Source organism: Trichoplusia ni, chromosome 14, assembly GCF_003590095.1.
Source record: "Trichoplusia ni isolate ovarian cell line Hi5 chromosome 14, tn1, whole genome shotgun sequence".
Classification (NCBI taxonomy): Eukaryota; Metazoa; Arthropoda; class Insecta; order Lepidoptera; family Noctuidae; genus Trichoplusia; species Trichoplusia ni.
Window position 1 is genome coordinate 8,640,548 of NC_039491.1, and position 18,674 is coordinate 8,659,221.

General features: G+C 34.1%; 4 protein-coding genes across 4 annotated transcripts in view; 3 read left to right on the top strand and 1 right to left on the bottom strand.

Moving 5' to 3' along the window:
- The first annotated feature begins 2,866 nt into the window (after nt 1–2,866).
- LOC113500582 (NAD-dependent protein deacylase-like) lies at nt 2,867–4,343 on the top strand. Its single transcript, XM_026881432.1, has 4 exons — nt 2,867–3,268; nt 3,347–3,541; nt 3,641–3,800; nt 4,074–4,343. The coding sequence occupies exons 1-4, from the start codon at nt 2,951–2,953 to the stop codon at nt 4,277–4,279; spliced, it is 879 nt and encodes a 292-aa protein (XP_026737233.1). The 5' UTR covers nt 2,867–2,950; the 3' UTR covers nt 4,280–4,343.
- A 194-nt stretch (nt 4,344–4,537) lies between these two features.
- LOC113500578 (ATP-dependent DNA helicase DDX11) lies at nt 4,538–11,168 on the bottom strand. Its single transcript, XM_026881428.1, has 14 exons — nt 10,658–11,168; nt 10,244–10,364; nt 9,544–9,884; nt 8,761–8,927; nt 8,180–8,420; nt 7,553–7,820; nt 6,949–7,271; nt 6,365–6,547; nt 5,934–6,149; nt 5,451–5,639; nt 5,262–5,368; nt 5,002–5,165; nt 4,706–4,806; nt 4,538–4,634 (listed from the first exon to the last, which is right to left on the bottom strand). Exons 1-14 carry the CDS (start codon nt 10,775–10,777, stop codon nt 4,554–4,556), a joined length of 2,622 nt encoding a protein of 873 aa, XP_026737229.1. The 5' UTR covers nt 10,778–11,168; the 3' UTR covers nt 4,538–4,553.
- A 74-nt stretch (nt 11,169–11,242) lies between these two features.
- LOC113500583 (dynactin subunit 6) lies at nt 11,243–12,451 on the top strand. Its single transcript, XM_026881433.1, has 4 exons — nt 11,243–11,380; nt 11,464–11,634; nt 11,812–11,984; nt 12,101–12,451. Exons 1-4 carry the CDS (start codon nt 11,370–11,372, stop codon nt 12,322–12,324), a joined length of 579 nt encoding a protein of 192 aa, XP_026737234.1. The 5' UTR covers nt 11,243–11,369; the 3' UTR covers nt 12,325–12,451.
- Nucleotides 12,452–13,209: 758 nt separating this feature from the next.
- LOC113500579 (phosphatidylinositol 4-kinase beta) overlaps nt 13,210–18,674 on the top strand; it is a 45,897-nt gene continuing 40,432 nt past the window's right edge. Inside the window, exon 1 of the mRNA XM_026881429.1 lies at nt 13,210–13,838. Coding sequence (XP_026737230.1) covers nt 13,747–13,838 — 92 coding nt within the window. The 5' untranslated portion in view covers nt 13,210–13,746. The remainder of the gene's footprint in view (nt 13,839–18,674) is intronic.

Sequence of the window (18,674 nt, forward strand, 5' to 3'; positions counted from 1 at the left end):
AGAAGTTTTTATATACTCACTTTCTTGTTTGTCTGTTTGTTTGTGGTTCCGGTTCAATTTTAGAACTTTCCCGATAAGCTAGCATTCTGAAATTTTCAGGGCATCTTCAAATCCGATGACAGATGGCTGGACTGTTTTTGAAAAAATTATAATGTCTTGACATTTAAAAACGTGGGTATTTTGATTTTTTTAATCGATAAATATATTGTTGGTACCAGCTGATAGCTATTTTAATATAAATAAAAAAAGCATCAACAAAAGCGTTTCATCCAAGCGTTTTGTCGGAAGTGCTGAGACAAAAAATATAGACAAATAGCTGCTCTCCTCCTAAAGTATAATAAATAAACTGCTATGCATCAACTACACACTAATAACAACCATTTGAACAACATTTAGATATGTTTCATTTAACACTAGCTATTAGGACTAACGCAGCGTAAAGCATTGATTAAACGCCGTCACGATAACAATGGTCCGGTTGAAACCGCTCGCTGTTGTTGCTGACCAATATTGACAGAGTTATTAGCATTCGTCTGCGAGGTTCATACTCGTATTTGTAAAGCTACAGGAACTAAAAGGAGATCACTTTTTATTATTCCGAAATATCGAGCTTTGTGTGAAACCTTTTTGTATTTGAACTGGCTGGTTTTAATACGATTTAAATTAGTACCATAGAGATTCTACTATTAATGTATTTTTTTTTAGAAACGCCTCTCGCAAAGTGTTTAAACCTTGTTTAAAATGTAATCGTTGTGTCGTGGGGAATGTCACAAACATTCAAGACACATGCTCAAGACACCCCGATCGGAACAAGTATTTATGGATCACACAAACGTTCGTCCCACGACATGTGGGTTTGGCTTGGCAACCTTAACTCGGTTATCCGTGCCGGAATCCAGACGGAAAATTAGATCTAAGTACATAAGCTATCCGTCTTGGGCAGAGACTCATATCTAAAATATAAAAAATATTAACTATCTTACTACATCCAGTTCCAAAAGTGTAAGTATAAGTTGACCAAAAGTTTACGAGTGCTTGATGATTTGCTGTATTGGTTAAAAACGATTTAGTTGATTCCTTTGTTTGGTACCAACTATTATACAATAAATAAAAATAATACATACCTGTTAATGTACCTACCACAGACCTCCTTCCATATAGGATGATGATTCACCCTACTTGTTCACTTTTGCGCTGGCAATATCAAGTTTCATTTTGGAATCAGCAATTTTTCCCGATGTATTCCGATCTATCACAGGCACCACTCTATTTTAGTACAAAAATAGGTATTGCAAAATTGTGTGATGATGAGAAAATAAACATTTTATAATATTTATTATTATTATAACTCATTTACTAATTATTGCCAGTAGTGTTAATAGAATTTGATAAAAAAATATTTCGAATCTTTGTAGAAACCGGAAATTCTCTTAGCAAAATATTAGTTACTTAGCCAAAAAGTATTTTCAGTTACTATTACACCTACATCTCCTCTTTATTACGTTGCACAGGAACTATAAATCGTACAAGAAAGAGAACAAACTGTTCATTGACCTATTAAAAAATAACAACTGTTGTAACTTGTAATATTCACACGACAAGCTACAAATTAGACCTTCACAGTTCACAATTATTATTGTTTCTCCAGTCTGTTATATTTATTGATTCAATCAATACTCATCTTTGAACAAAATGTAATAAAAAACAGATACAAACTTGGGAAGTGTCTGTTTAATTAGATTATCATACCATTGTTTATTGCTATTTCTGATTTGTAAACAAAAAATCGGTAAAATTATTCACGCTAACTATTTAACTTGATAGAGGGTCGGAATTCTTATTGAGATCAATATAAAATAATCGAAGTGTGATTATCTAAGTCTATTAGGCCTGCTGTCGAGAACCCCATGACGAGAGAGTCATACAACTATGAAACTCCGAGGACAGTTTAATTTCTATCTAGGATATATGCATGCAAGCTGCACGCAGTCGTCAATTGACTACACGGTGTGGAAGACATGCGGATTACGTGAACAGTAATCCTACTTCTTTTTGTGGCCTAAAGAAGGAAAGGAATTCTTTGCCACAAAGCTGAATGTTGCTACCGTGCATTCAATATCTACTTACGCTGTAAAATTTAAAAAAAGATGACTCCATAATGGTTCGGCATAGCAGCGACGTGAAACTATTTACTTATACCTTCTGCGGATACCTGAATATTTCACTCTATCGAGCTATGTATCTTGATAACAGCCTGTACGTGTTGCTAAACAGCCTGTTTTATGCTTTGACTACGTTCCTTACTGTCCGCGTTCTACACTTCAATAGTTACTAGCTACGTACAAACTGCTATTAATACAGCAATTATAATCATAATAGAGTTAGGGCAGTATTCGTTTATTGTACTCTCAAAGATTTTGGCATATTTTGCTCTTAATCAAGTCTAATTTCAGAGTAGAAATCATGATCATACTAGCAAGATATTAACCGTAATATTTGCAACCCACATCAGAAACCTTGATGATCTCATCAAACCAAAGAACACCCGGTATTCCCTGTAAGAACATATCCAAAGAGAAATCTTTTTATTTTTGAATCCTTTGTAATTTTATGCCTGTACAAAACTTGACGAACCAGCATATTTTTATGAAACATAAAACTTTTTTCATTTGTAAATAAAATGAAACGGTTTGTAACTTTATTGCCCCTTTGTAATAAAATGGCGGTGTTTATGCAAATGAGTGTCGAATTTTATAATCATGTTATTTAAAGTACGTCTTACAACTGATACACTACACTTGCACATTCAATTCTTAACAAGTTTATAACATGTACTGTTTATTTGTAGAGGAAACGAAACGAAACGTCAAAGAAAAATCAGCTGACAGTGACACTTAATTTGATATAAATATTTACACTTTTGAACTTTGTATTTACTTCTGTTATAATTATGTGCATTAGATTGATTACTCCAATAAGTAGACCCACAGTTATTTGCAGTTTTCCTAGAATAATGGCATTACGACAGTCTAGTGATATGTCAAAATTTAAAGAGGTTTTGAAGTCCGCGAAAGAGATTGTCATTCTTTCTGGAGCCGGTATTAGTGCAGAGTCTGGTATTCCAACATTTCGCGGTGCTGGAGGCTTTTGGAGAAAATTCCAAGCATCGGCTTTGGCTACACCAGGCGCATTCAAGACCAGTCCCAGTTTAGTTTGGGAGTTCTATCACTACAGACGAGAAGTGGCCTCTAAAGCGGAACCTAATGCTGTATATATATTTGAGACTTTATACTTTACATTAAATAATACGTATGTTTTGTTTTTAACAATACTTTTTTAATTTCAGGGTCACAAAGCCATTGCTAAATATGAAGCAAAATATGGCAAAATAAAGAAAATTACTGTGATTACCCAAAATGTAGATGGATTACATGGGAGGGCTGGGTCTAAAAATTTAATTGAACTCCATGGTAATCTATTCAAAACCAGGTGTACTAAATGTAATGAGGTGGTAACTAACCTTAACAACCCCATCTGTGAGGTATGTTTTTTGTTATATTTTTTTTGCAGCATTTGCATCGTTTTTTTTTTATCAAGTGAACTTCATCTTGCAAAAGCAATATCTTCTAAAAAAATTTAGGCACTAGCAGGCAGAGGCGCTCCCGATGAGAATGTGGCTGGATCAGATATTCCAGAACAAGCACTGCCACACTGCAGGAGGCACAGTTGTCGCGCACTACTCCGTCCACACATTGTCTGGTTTGGAGAGAACTTAGACTATGAGGTCTTGCAAAGAGCTGGTAAGTTATTCTGTGATACCTACTAGTGGAACCTATATTAAGGCAAACAAATAATAACTTGCTTTCTGAGGTAGTAAGGTCCTTATAACTCTAGCAGACTATTGTGGATTTTATTTCAAATTTGCATATTGCCAAAATTTGTAACTATCGTGAGTCTGATCCATTATTAAATTGTTCAATGTTTTACTCAGAGTCCTTAATCCGAGCTGACGCGGCGGGCTCGCGAGTCGACTCGCGACATTTAATATTTAATTAAGTTTCCTATAATTTCAGAGGCAGCCATATCAACCTGTGATTTATGTCTAGTGGTGGGTACATCATCAATTGTGTACCCAGCAGCCATGTTTGCACCACAAGCGGCAGACCGAGGGGCAATTGTAGCAGAGTTCAACATAGAACCTACACCCGCCACACCAAACTTCCATTTCTACTTCCAAGGACCTTGTGGCACAACATTACCTGTTGCTCTATCAGATTAGGACAACATACAATCTTGACAACATGTTTCGACTCGACTAGATTACCTGGTAAATGTATTGAGTTTATGCAAGTGATTTGACTATAAAACAATCAAATTATATGTTTGAAAATGAATTACAGCCATTACTGAAAGATAATATTTGTCAAAAATCATAAGGTATAACAGTTCCAGTATACAAAACAAAGTGTAAATATGTATAAAATTATTTAATTTATCACATTGTTTTACGAATAAATAGCTTCAAATTAATAATTAGAGAAAAAATGTCTTGGTTATTTTTCTTTATGTCTTGTGAAGAATTTTGCCATATTCCCAATCATTGCCCCAAAATTGCAATTTGCTATAAGTGATTTCTGAAAAAGAAAGTGAGCGTAAGAATATGCACATTTCGGACACTATTAATAGTAAATACCACAATACATACTTGTACAAATGACGGTAATGCCGACATAGTTTGAGGTCTCGAATATCTTTCGTCAACCAAAACAACGCTAGCATAATCATTGGCGTGTCTCACTGCTCTGCCTGTAATAATAATATAATCTATATTTCACGACGCAATACTTATCTAAATAATTTGCCAGTATGTACTTTATGGCGTGAGACTTGGGTTCGACACAACAAAATCCAAACAGGCCGCGAGAAATGGCTATTAATATAACATGTTTTTACTGTTGGAAAAACTACTATACTGGAAAGGCAAATCTAGTAAAATCTTACCAATACACTGGTTAACAGCCTTCATGCACAGATTCTCGTAATAAATGTTGCCAGCACTACCGCCTGCGACTTTCTTCAAGTAATTCATTTTCTCTTGTAATTCCGGGGATTTTACATTGGGATAAGGCATTCCAATTACCATGACACATCGCCCTAGGTCATCACTGAAAACAAACATAAATTGTTATTTGACCTCCTATTTAAAAGTAGGTTCTCAATTTTTGTACCCGAAAACACGGTTCTCAAAAAAAAGGTTTTACCTAAAATTTAATCCTTCACTAAGTTTTCCACCCACAACACTTAGGAGTAAGGCTCCGTTATGCTGTCCATCTTTTAACTTAACGGCTGCGGCGAATTTATGCAAGACCTTAAAGAAAAAATAAATACAAGTCATTCCATTTAAATACCAACTTTATCTTCATATACATAAGGTTCAAATTATCACTCACTTGGTCAACATCAGCAGCTGATTTTGGCTCACGGAAAATAGTCTTCTTCTTAGTTATGGCTTCTATAACTTTATTGTTTTTGAGATGGTCGTAAACTGTTTGTTCATATGAATATGATGGTAAGAAGCACACAACACCACCCGGTACTATGCTGCAGACGTTTCTAAGGATACGACCTACTTCACTGAGCTGTAAACCAAAAAGGTTTAAATGAGTTAAACCTTTTAGATTAAAAGATTTTAATCTTGTACTGAGTTGGGATATTCGAATTATTCCAATGTGCGCAGGAATTATACAGCAATGTATGATCTGCTGTACAATAGGCGTAAATGCAGGGTTCAAATAATACTTTTTGTTATTCAAGCTATTTCTACTTTTATTTATGTTGACAAATTTCGATTTTCTATTATTTGAAATAGCAACTAGGTCGAGTTTAGTTTGTTTTTTTTTTATTGTGTATGTAAGTTTAGCCACAAAACTTACCAATTCATTCGACATTCTATTTTCATATGAGAAGTTGAGATTGACATTGGTGGGTCCCTTCGACAGACACACTCCCAGCACGTTTTCTGAAGGTACTACATGCTCGCATCTGACTATGTTGACTAAGTCATCTTTGATTTTGTCAGTATTGGAGCTGCTTGTAAGTAACTCATGAAATTCCGAAATAGGCTCCATTGTGCCTCCAGCAACTATTACCTAGAAACCGAAGGATAGGGGAACATTCATTTAATTTAACTTTAACTTCCTGACCTAATTTTTTGCATTGGAAGTTTATCACATAGGGTTCACTGCCAGCTTTTAAATATAAAAACTCATATCACTTTAACAAAAATAGGCAATCAAACCATTCTGAGTCAGTTTTCTGGAACATATGTGTAGTGTCAAATTGAGGTGAATATGGCAACACTTACAGATCGACACTGCTTAACAACTTCAGCAAAATGTTCAGCAGGGTTTAATAATAGGTACTTCAGTAGTCCAGCCTGGTCGTCTCTCTGGGCCAACACTCGACCGTTCTCGCTACGATCACAGAGCATCTCTAGAAAGTCTAGGAGCGCGTATAAGCCGCTACCTGCGGATGTTTCAGTAGGTACCTGCAGTTTAAACGGAATAAATAGTCAAACTCTAGCTATGTTAAGTATGTGTAAGGTATCGTTAATATTTATTAAACATCGGTTTTCTCAAGCATATTTATTTATATCGGGATTGCCTCACTAGTTTTGGACCCAAGTCGAGTTTTTAGTCGCTCGCAAGTCGACTCCATCAATACCGATTAAACCTCACGAACGTGATAATAATAATAGACTGTCGTCTTTATAACTATGACGAGATTTAAACAAATGTATAATAATGGATCTATATCTATCGTTATTGCAGAATACATGCATCAATTGCCTAGCTTTTTGATTGCAAGTCCTCGTTCGAAGGTAAGAAAGTGTGTAGACTTGAGTTTGCGAGACACAAAAAATTAGCCTAAGTGTAATAAATTACTAACATTGACGTTAACTTGCGCAACTGGTTTTTCTTCAACTTTATCCTCTTCGACTTTCTCACCAGGTTTCTTTTTCGAAATATTATTCATGAACATTTCAAAGGAACTTTTTTTGCTGACGGTACTTTTCTTTATTTCCTCTTCAAGTGCCTGCTGACTGTACCTCATAGAGAACCCATGGAGCTTAGGAGCCAGTCTTGTGTTCCTACAGAATTCTACTAGAGGTCTCAAGTTCATGTGGTCTATCTCTGCCTTTATAACAAAATCTTCTAAGCTGAATATTGTTGTGTCTTGGTTTTTCTCTCCTGGTTTCGATTTTATCATACCTGCATGGGAATTAGAACTTAAAGATTTAACAAATTGAGTACATATTAAATTTATTTTACGATTAATAGTAGGCATAGTAGCTTATCAGCTATGTCGGCCTAAGAAGCCTGCAATACTGATTTATTTATTTTATTTGATATTTTTCTTTTTAAAGTAAACTAAAGTAGATTCACACGATATATAACATAAATTCACAAGCATGCAAATTACATACACAAATTCTTTCTCTAATAATTACTAAAACTAAAAATATTAAAAATATTTGAAGTTACACACTTACCTAACAATTTCCCTACTACAAAACTGATTTGATTTAAAGAGAGCAGATTCTTACTACTCAGCCTTGATCTATACTTGTTGATATAAAAATGTAAAAAGGTTTTCACTGAAGACAGCTGTTTGATGGACACGGGGGCTGAATGAGCGTTCTCTAGCGCTGCAGTCAGTCCGTGAGCTTCGTCCAGTATTAGTATATTGTTGTCTAGTTTTAAAGAGATGCCAGATCGAGCGCCAGAACTGACTATGCCAGCATGACTTATGAGTACTACCTGGAATATAGACTAATTGAGAAGTCGTTCTGGAGAAAACTGTAGGTTGCATGTTGATAATAATTTTCCCCTTGCTAAATAAGACATCCGTACTGAAAACTTCACTGTTCAGTTAGCAGACTTTCGTATAAAAATACAAAGGTTCATTATTATCAATGAAAGACACGGTATTTGAAACAATTATCACATTTAAAGATATTAGGAGTCAATTGATTAACTTCTCTGTCGTATTTCTGTACTGCAGACACATTCTATAATTGCCTCATATTACAACATAAGGATTAAAAAAAAGACATGCCTAACAACTGTAACAAGCGCAAGAACTTCAAAAAACAAGCTTAACTCTACACAATAAATACCTCTGCATCATCCATAGCCATTCTTGTGGCATAATAAGGGCATGCCTTCAACTCTTTGCCACATTTGACCAGGTCCTCCATATCCATGATGTCTACCAGCATTCTCTCCTTTAAGCGAGTGATATTGTTTTGATTGTAGTATGGGCAAGCTGCACAAGACCTTGTCTTAGTCTTTTTAAGGACTTTCCCTTCTTCTCCTACTGATGTTGATTTGGTTTTTGATTTTTGCATGTCGAGACATCTGAGAAACAAAAGGTATTTGTATTATCTTTAAATGTTTAAGCGAAAATCGAAGTCACTGCAACATTTTTGATCATTAGTACTGTTATGTATGTGTATAAGCTCAACCTTACCCAGAATCACTTCTTAATTTTTGAATGGTATGTTGGTACAATGCAGTTAGACTGTTTATACCAACCACATAATAAGAAGAAGCTACATATTAAGAGTACCTGACTCATTATTTTTAGTTGTTAATGCACACTACAGGGCAGAAGCCTTCCTTTCCTCCTTCCATATACTCCAGTCCAAGGCTAACATGCCCTGTTTTGTGAGAATGAAACACAGCTTGTCAGACATACCTCTCATTAATAAGATTAACATTCTTCAGCTTATTAACTTCAGAATTAATACAGTAATGCTGTCTGGATGCCAATGTCACCACTCCTGTGTCTTCCTTGAAGGCTGTCCTTTTAATCTCACCTATAAACTGTGATAGCTGGCTGTGTGTCCTGCTGCTTATGTATACCTGGAGAGAGAAATAGTAACTTTATGTAGTGGAGCTAAAGCAGTGATCTTACTCATTTTGTTCTTATGACCAAGAAATACCGAAAGATTCAAACTTTTTTGTTGACTTTTATGTAAATGATTAGAAGTAAAAGTCTATGCAAAGTTTACACTTTACAAGAGCAAGTAATACTTAATATAAAAAGTTAGTAGTATAGTAGTAGGGTGATTTTCCGGAAAAAAGTAACACAAATTAAGAACATCATTATCCTCACCATATTTTTTCATACTGCAGACTGCTTGATTTAATATAATTTTTACCTAAGCTTGTAAAGTACTACGGCTATTATTAGATGAAGTAAGAATTAAAACATTTTAAGCATCATAGTGAAGTGAACCAGTTGGCGAGGTTATGACCTTAACTAGTGTATTTTTTCCGAAGAATCAAAAAAGAAAAACTATATACTGGGATATAGTTTTTCTTTTTTGAGAGCATTCTGATTCATTCATGAAAATTTTTCAGGAACCCACAAACTCATGCCCAGAATTATGATGAATGTGAAAAGGGTTTTAAAACTAAATCACTTAGGAGCTTAATATATCAAATTCCAGTGAAAATATCATTAAATTACTAATACCTTAGTTATTTGTTCCTCATCTTCATCTACAGTTTCCTCATCACCCGACTCATCATTCTTCTCATTATTACATTCTTCTAAAATCAAATCTCTATCTTCTTCTGTCTCCACCTTCTCTTCTAAACCATTCTCTTTATTATCATCTCCTTTAAACTTATCCTTCTTTTGAAAATACAAATCAATCTTGTTGCCTGTATTAGTTTTTTGCTTTGCAACTTTGATTCTCATCTGATCGAATAATTCCTTTTGTTTATTTATTTTGTCTAGTTTTAATTGTAATGTTACTAATGTTTGATTCTTCTTTATCTTCTCATATTCTTCTGTAAGCCAGTCATCTGAGCCTGGAATTATATAAAAGTATGTTTTAAGGTAGAAAGCCGAGTTAGGTCTAAGTTTTACTAAATAGTAAAATATAACATCAGTTTACAGTTTCACTCCTATGCATTGCGGTAATAAAAGTATAATTCTTTAAATCCAATCCATTAGGCTAAGGTACTAAACAGAAAGTAAATAATCTTAGTCTACCTTTTTTTTCTAAAAATTCAGTGTAAAAATAAAGGACAACTAATAAACAATTGAAAAATTGTTTATGTACAAGATACATCAGGAGTGGTTACCATTTTCAAACACAATTTTATATTTAGAGTTTAGGGTACACTTGATCTAGAGGTCATGAAAATGTCAAAACACTTTTACCTACCAGCACTCCCAGCTAAATCAACTTTTAATTTTGTAATTTCGTTTTCTAAGTTTTGTACAGTTTTCTGATGGCTGTCTTTCAGCCATTTCAAAGCTCCACAGCATATGCTTAGTGATTTACCCTGAAATAGCCCAGACATATATATTTAGATTATAGATATTAGACTTTAAAGCAAATAAAGCAAATAGTACAAATTATGGAGTGTATGTGCATCCTTAACTTTCCTATAGACCTTATCATTCAATTTGTACGATGTTATGCATCTTAAAAGAGACAAATGCGATCAATGTATCGAATAATAATTATTCACATTAAAATATATTTCACTTCAAAACACATTCCTTTGGGCAATTAATGAACTTGAACCTACATCAATTTATCTTCTTAGTTGTGTTAGATGTTTTATTGACTCACCGTTCCAGTAGGACTCTCAAATATTCCCAGTTTTTCATTATCAATTGTTAAATAAAGTTCTTTCATAAACTTTTCTTGAATAGCGTAAGGCTTAAATGGAAATGGGAAGCTTATCTCCATATTTAAACGGAAATAATCTGTTTATAGTAAAATTCTTTGTACTATAGGTTATATAACTAAGCGTTAACACTTCTGTATGTTCACAATATTTATTTTTTACATAATAATTAATAAGTCTATTACAATTTACAGGTGCGGGCTTTTAGTTTCACTGTTTTGCCGCCACTTCCCTTCATGACAAGTTTTTTCAGATTTCGACAGTTGTGACATTTGTGACATAACTTATTTACCCGTATCAGTGAAAGGACAAAACCGTAAATTTGAATTCTTTCTTAAACGATTGGTTTTAACACATTCACCATTTTATTATTTACACCCGTAAATATATTTAAATATTATTAAATTAAATGTTCGTAACTTAATTATTACATAGTAATTCTTTGTTTTCTCACTATTCCATTAAAAACACAAATGAGATCACGACTTGTGTCAACTTCACTAAACTTTATTGTCAATACTGTCATAAAGTCATAAATGTCAAATTTGCAATTCAACAATTTATTAGAGTTACGAACGATATTACTGCTTCAATATAAACCTCTTTTTAGATTATTTTGTACTACTTTAGGGGAGCTACATTATAGATGTTATTATGTCACACAAGTAATTGGCTTACAACTACTATTCAGTATGTAAAATCCGTAATTTTCATCAGCCAAACTTACTTATTAATATTTGTGTTTTAGCGTTAAAATTCTGCCTGGGGCTACTGTTTGCGAAGACTGTACTCTAGAGGGTGACATCACCATTGGAGGAGGGACAGTCATTCACCCAAGAGTGACAATCATAGCAGAGGGTGGACCAATTATTATAGCTGAGTACTGTATTATAGAAGAATACTCAACTATCATTCACAAGTAAGTATCTTTTTAGCAAATTTAGTACATGTTTAATACTTAAACCTTTGACTTCCTACTCTAGTAGCTACAGATTAACATAAGCTGTAGCCTTAGTGCCTTCACTACAAGTGGCATAAAGTTTATAAGAAACTATCCTTATGATTTTAATGATAGACTTGTTTTTTTTTTTTTCAGGAAAAGTGATAAGCAAGAGAATCCTCCAAAGCCCCTTTTCATTGGTGCTCATAATGTATTTGAAGTTGGGTGCAAGTTGGAGTCACCTTGTGGTCATATAGGAGAAAGCAATGTCTTTGAATGCAGATCTTTTGTTGGAGAAGAAGTTAAAATAGGAAGTGGTTGTGTTATTGGTAATTATACATGCATACCTTTTTATTCAATATTTTTTAAATTAATAATTCTATAGGAAATCGGGGAGACCTAAATAATGAAGTTATATATATCAGTAAGTGCTTTATTTTTTCAGGTGCTGCTTGTCGGTTGACTGCACCTCAAACATTAGCAGATAATACTGTCATCTGGGGCTCTGATCATCACATCAGAGAAGCATTGGAGAAACAACCCTCACAACTACTGCAACTGGACTTTTTAAGCAAAGTCATGCCTAACTACCATAGACTCAGGAAACCTAATGTTCACAAGAGACAGCCTTCAACAAGACAATCTACGGAGCCTTCTCCAAAACCATAATATGTTGCATTCCATATTGTTAAATGCAGTACTATAGTAACTCTTATTTATAGCTTGAAATGCACTATGTTAAGATTTTATATTTATTTAATGCTTCACTGAATAATCAAGTATTTTGATACTAAAATATGTCTTTTGAATCTTTCTCAGATAGTTGTCTGAGTTAAAAAGCCAAACTTTTTAGCTTAACTACCTACAATTTGAATTTATTTTAACTCAGAATGACAAAATATCTTAGTTTCTACCAACGTTTAAGTAATCTTTAGTGACCGCAATTGATCCAATAAAACTATTCAAATATGTTGGTGTGCAAAGTGTAGCAAAAGGTTCACTTTCAGAAGTCTTAACGCACCTACATTATGAATATTAGAAATATTCACATGATGAGTATTTCTGATGAGAGGAAGAAATGCAGTGCCAAATGTTGCCATTCCAATAAAAAAATTAACTAAAGAAAAACTATTCTTCAAGAGGCCGCAGTAGATAAAGGAACTGAAGAAAATCTAAACCGAATCCCTACTTCATAGAAAACTATCTTTATACAAAATTCCGCAAAACTGTTAGATCGAAGTCTATCCAAACATTAAAATTACTAATATTTCTAAAGGCGTTGCAGTGTCCCTGTCCTGAATTCTTATTATTATAATTTTATTATTGGAATTCAAACTACGTAACCACCATTACTACAGTTTTATGAATTAGAAATACTTAAGGAGCTGTCTACAAAATTAACACAATATGACTAATCTTCGGATTTTCTATCTGTACTAAGCACAGTTTATCATGCATGGCAACATTAAAGTTCTAGTAAATATACACAGTGAATTGTGAGTTTTCCAACTATGTGACTTTATTTTACGTTTATTAATTATAGTCCTTATTCTAAACGCAGTAAGGATAAAAGTGAACGGAAAAACTGATCATTATAGCACTGTGACTTTGTGTTGCTTGTCGAAAGTATTTCGTGACTGCTAACAGAAAAAAAACCCACAAAATAAAAAATAATATGATGTCGTCTCGGTTGGAGCGTCATCGATTTCTTTAATTTTGAAGAATTTGTTTCTTTTATTACGCGTACCGTTGATTTATATTCAAAAATCGTTTTACGAGTTTTTTCTTTGTTTGTTTTTCACACAAATCTCTGGGTTACGTGTTGGTTTAGTTTGTAGGGCAGCTGAAGGTTTACATGTTTTAGCAACCTATATTGTAATATTGTGTTACAATATATGAATATAAAGTTATATTGAGGGCTGTGAGTAGATAGTTTTGTTCGGGATCTGGTTATAAAAGATTCAGCTGGGGTCATCTACGTTTGTGTAGTATTCGTTATGGACGCCATGTTGTTATTTACTTTGTGATTTTACTACGGGGAGGTAGTGATATGGGTATATTGTGTTGTGCCGCTGCATCGCGTGTGTGAGCATGTTGGAGGATGTACCCGTCCACGGAAGTCGAAGCGACTCCCGAAACTCGAAAGCCACGGCTCATCAGAGAAACCTCAGCCTGGATTTTAGGTATGTAAATTTCCAAGTTCCGTTTACTATTTGTTTTCAAGAGTTTCGATATGATATGATGCATCCCTGCAGATTGCAGATGGAATATCACCACGTTTTACGTCTCGTGTTTTGGTTTGTATCTTCTCAGAAAGTGTTTAAATTGTCTTCAAATGATATTCTGGTATGCTAATGGCACGTAACATAGGTTCTTGTGACAGTGTAATAAAAAAGATAAGTGATTATTATCTTTCCTCAATTTGATATTGTGTATCTTGATACAGATAAACAGTGATTAATTTAAATATAGATAACTGATGATAACAAGTTGTTTTTACAAACTTACAGGGGTTCCAAGTTTGTGGTTTAATATTCTTTGTTAAAACCTTCCTTTTCTTAGACGGTAAAACACTGTGTTACTTAAGTAATGAAGAAAATATAATATATAGTTACTCTGTAAAAATACTGACTAAAATTGATTTTTGATTAAGGAAACAAGCAGTATGCAATAAACTATATTGAAATACCTTTTTAAATGTATAATATAATATATAATATAATAATATAAATCTTGGGACAACTCACACACGGTTATCTGATCCCAAGCTAAGCAGAGCTTGTGTTATGGTAACCAGACAACTGATAAACTTACTTATATATTTCTAAATACATAAATAATATAGATAAATTACACCCAGACACAGAACAAATGATCGTGCTCATCACACAAACATTTGTTCTGGGTGGGAATCGAACCCACGACCTCCGATATAGCAGTCAGGGTCACTAACCACTAGACCAACAGGCCAGTCATCATCATCATTTTTAAATGTATTGTTTTGTAATGACTGTACTGTTATAAGACTTAATTGCAATTGTTAGAGGTTGAAGTACAGTTGAGATGACAATACGCCAGCATAATAAACAAATAACATCAGCAGGAGATGAAGAAGACTAGCATGTAAACTAAACATGCTATTCTACCTTCTTTAATTCAAGAAATCATTCATATATCATATCTCTCAGTTTTATTATTCATAATATATTAAAACAAGGCAAGTAAATAGGTACTGCATTCTGCTGAATTGAAGAGTATTAAAACCTCCTTCCTACTTGTAATAGGTATCTACTTAACTACTGAATTAATTTATCAAGATTGCTAACTATCACAAATAAACTACTTTAGTTTTTGTATGTTGTTTCACTCATTTACTTATCTATTGTTGATATTATAATCTTATCCATAGAGCAAAAATGTTTTAATGTCCTTAAATGAAATTGTTTCTTATAGATATGATAGAATATTGTTATTTATTTCACAATTTATATAGTTATATCAAAAATTGATTTAATTATCTGTTAGATTTATTTGACAATATATTTGTAAGAAAAGATAATCTAAATAAACCCAAGCATAATTAATGATATGATCTATATGTCTGTCTAAAGTTACCTAATCAGTTAATATTTTAATATGCTAGTTTCTTTTTTATAATAGAAAGTTATTTACTTAATTTAGGAGTTTTGCATAATTTACTTAACTTATTACTTTATGTTTATTCAAGTTAAACACAAACCTTTGTGAATAATCCTCTAATGTGAAATGTTAATATTAAAATAATTTTATAACTTAATTAAAACACTTAATTTTAATTAAGTATATTACAACATTTGAGTAGCAACAAATTATTCTATTTGAACCTTCAGATGTTGCCGCTTAATTATTTCCTTTTTTACTCGTATACCATTATTTCCGCTAGATTTATTAATATGTAAGGTAATTTATGCTCTAGTAACTGAACACCTGTTATTGATTTTTAATAGAATGTGGTTGTGCATAAAGTAACATGCATATGCTAGAAAAAAACAAATGTGTAACTGGTGCTTGCTCAGTCAAGTTATTCAATGGAGTCTCTTGTTGTTATATACTTTAACTACAACACTACAGATATTTAAAACATTTTTTACTATATGTCACTTGTTGCATGAGTGTTTTTCTATTTAGACAATAATTGACTGTTAAAGTTAACATCAAGAGAAATTGTATGGATAATGAACCACCATATCAATTATGTGCTCTGCTTCATCATTCCCCTGCCCTTATCCCAATTATTTTATTTGGGGTCGGCGCAACATGTCATCTTCTTCCATACCTTCCTATCGGCCGTCATCTCACAAGAAACACACTTTACAGCCATATCGTCTTTCACACAATCCATCCATCGTTTCTTTGGTCGTCCTCTTCCCCTATATCCATCCACATCCATGCTTAGCGCTTTCCTTACCACATGATTTTCATTCCTCCGCATAACATGCCCATACCATGACAGCCGGTTACCACGTAGTTTCTCTGTAACCGGTGCCACTTTCAAACTTCCCCTTATATACTCATTTCTTACTCTATCCGCTCTCGTAACACCACACATTCCTCTTAACATTCTCATCTCTGCTGCATGCAATTGTCTTTCATTCATCCCTTTTGTCGCCCAGCACTCTGATCCATACAAGACAGCAGGTCTGACAATGGTCTTATAGATCTTCCCCTTAAATTTAAGGGGAATGTGGGGGTCACAAATCGTTCCCGTTACCTGCCGCCATTTCATCCATCCTGCGTTAATTCGGTGCTTAACCGCCCGATCTATTTCGCCATCGCTCTGAATGAATGAACCAAGATACCGGAAGTCGGAGCCGACTGGAAGGCGCACACCATCAAGCTTTACAGCTTCAGGACTGGAGAGACCGCCGAAATCGCAGAACATGTATTCTGTCTTTGTTCTGCTGATTTTCAAGCCCACACTCTCCAGCTTCTGTTGCCACACCTCCAATCTGCTCTGGATCTCGGGTCCATTTTCCCCAACCAGAACAATGTCATCGGCAAACAGCATGCACCAGGGTGCCTCTTCCTGTATGTCTGCCGTAAGGGCATCCATAATCAGCAGGAAGAGGTAAGGGCTTAATGCCGACCCTTGGTGCAAGCCCACTGCCACACTGAACTGGTCGGAGTTGCCAGCAGACGATCGGACGTATGTACAAGATTGCCTGTACATAGCACGAATTAACTCCACATACTTTCCAGGCACACCTTTCTCTTTCATAGCCCACCATAACACTTCACGAGGCACCCTATCATAAGCTTTCTCGAGGTCAATGAATACCATGTGCAAGTTCTTGTGCACACGTCTGTACGTGCTATGCTGTGCTGTGCTAATTATGTGCTCTGCTTATCATAAATAATAAATTGTCAGGCACATTATCAGTGGGTTTTTCCTCACAAAATAATCTAAGCTGCATTAATTGGTAATTTCATAGATAAACACCACTCAACAATTTATATTTATGGTTTTTATTACTTGTGTTAAGTGTCATTGTATGTTTAATGGCCTTTCATTTTCTTCAGGATCAGGGATTTAAATACTAAAAGATGTTTCCTTTAAACCAACACATTTAAACTCAGCTATATTATATTAAGTTAAACACCTGTTACCTCTTTTACTCGGGAAGTATAAAACAGATACTTGACCTAAAGTCATGATTCACACTTTCTAGGCTAAAAACATTGATTGATTATAGTCTGACTGCAAGCTATGGTAATTAGTGCTTTTGTAAAATTAAGGTTAGTATTTGCAAAACACAGACAAAGGTATGGTTTATTTTTCAGTTCGGGTGTTTAATTTTTAAAAATGTAATGATATATATATATACATCAATAAAAATTGTTATACATACTAGATAACTCTTTGGATAATTTTTACGATATTAACTATTACTAAAAACTTACGATTTTATTTAATGAACACTTAATTATTAATCATAATATAGTTGATACATGCCCTAAATGTTTCTCCCCTAATGGATAATAATTAATATGAACGTAGATAATTACGTGTTTACGTACGTTACTCCTATAAAATGTATACATAAAAAGCACTTCCCTATTTCGCGTTCTAATTTAGCTATCGAAGTAAATCAGTGTTTCGCTAATAGAGATTCAGTAAACATCGAGTGAACGGTATGTAGGGCGTCTTTGACCGCGGCTCTCGGCCCAGGTGAATGTACGGGGGCGAAAGTAAAAGTGGACACCGTCTCGGCGGAAAGCGGCCGCCACGATTTCCTGATGGTCTTACGGTCTTACCTCAACACGCCACTTTTTATGTTTCAACTCTCGTAAAACCCTTGAACTGTTAACATTATCAATGAAAATATAAATACGTAGGTTTACGTATAAAAAGTTTTGTTCTTGAACAAAAAACTTACTTCTGACATTGATACACCAAAAATGATAAGGATCACATTACATATATGGGCTCAAAAAGCTAATAATTTAAGAAAGTTAGATTAAGTAAGTTGTTAAAGAGAATTTCGCGTCGGCAAATAAATGAATCTTTTCAAAATTCAGAAGCAAGGGAATCCTTCCATATCTCGTAAATTAATATTTTCTAAGCCAACTAGAGCTTGCTAAATTACTTTCCGTCAAAGTTAATCTTTATTAATGTTAGGACTAGAATAAGGCGGAGTTTTCACTTTCCTCCGGGGATGTGCAACGAAGGTTTTTTTTAGGAAGCAATTGATTCGCCTAATTTTCCTTCCTTATCCAAACCTCTATTGATGAAGCGGTTTTATTTTCTATTGTTTTTGTTGGCCTGAAAATACGTTTTATTCCGGCTTACATCCTTAGGCAAAGAAAGCAACTTATTTAGTAAGCAATATTTGACGCGACGAGGCAACGTAACCATTTAAGACAAGCTATTTTTGTCATCTCAGTGGCATTCGCAACCAATATTATACAAGGTTGTCAAATTGTCGTCGAAGATCAACGACAATTTTTCGTCCACGATCCGTAATTTATAAATGTAAATT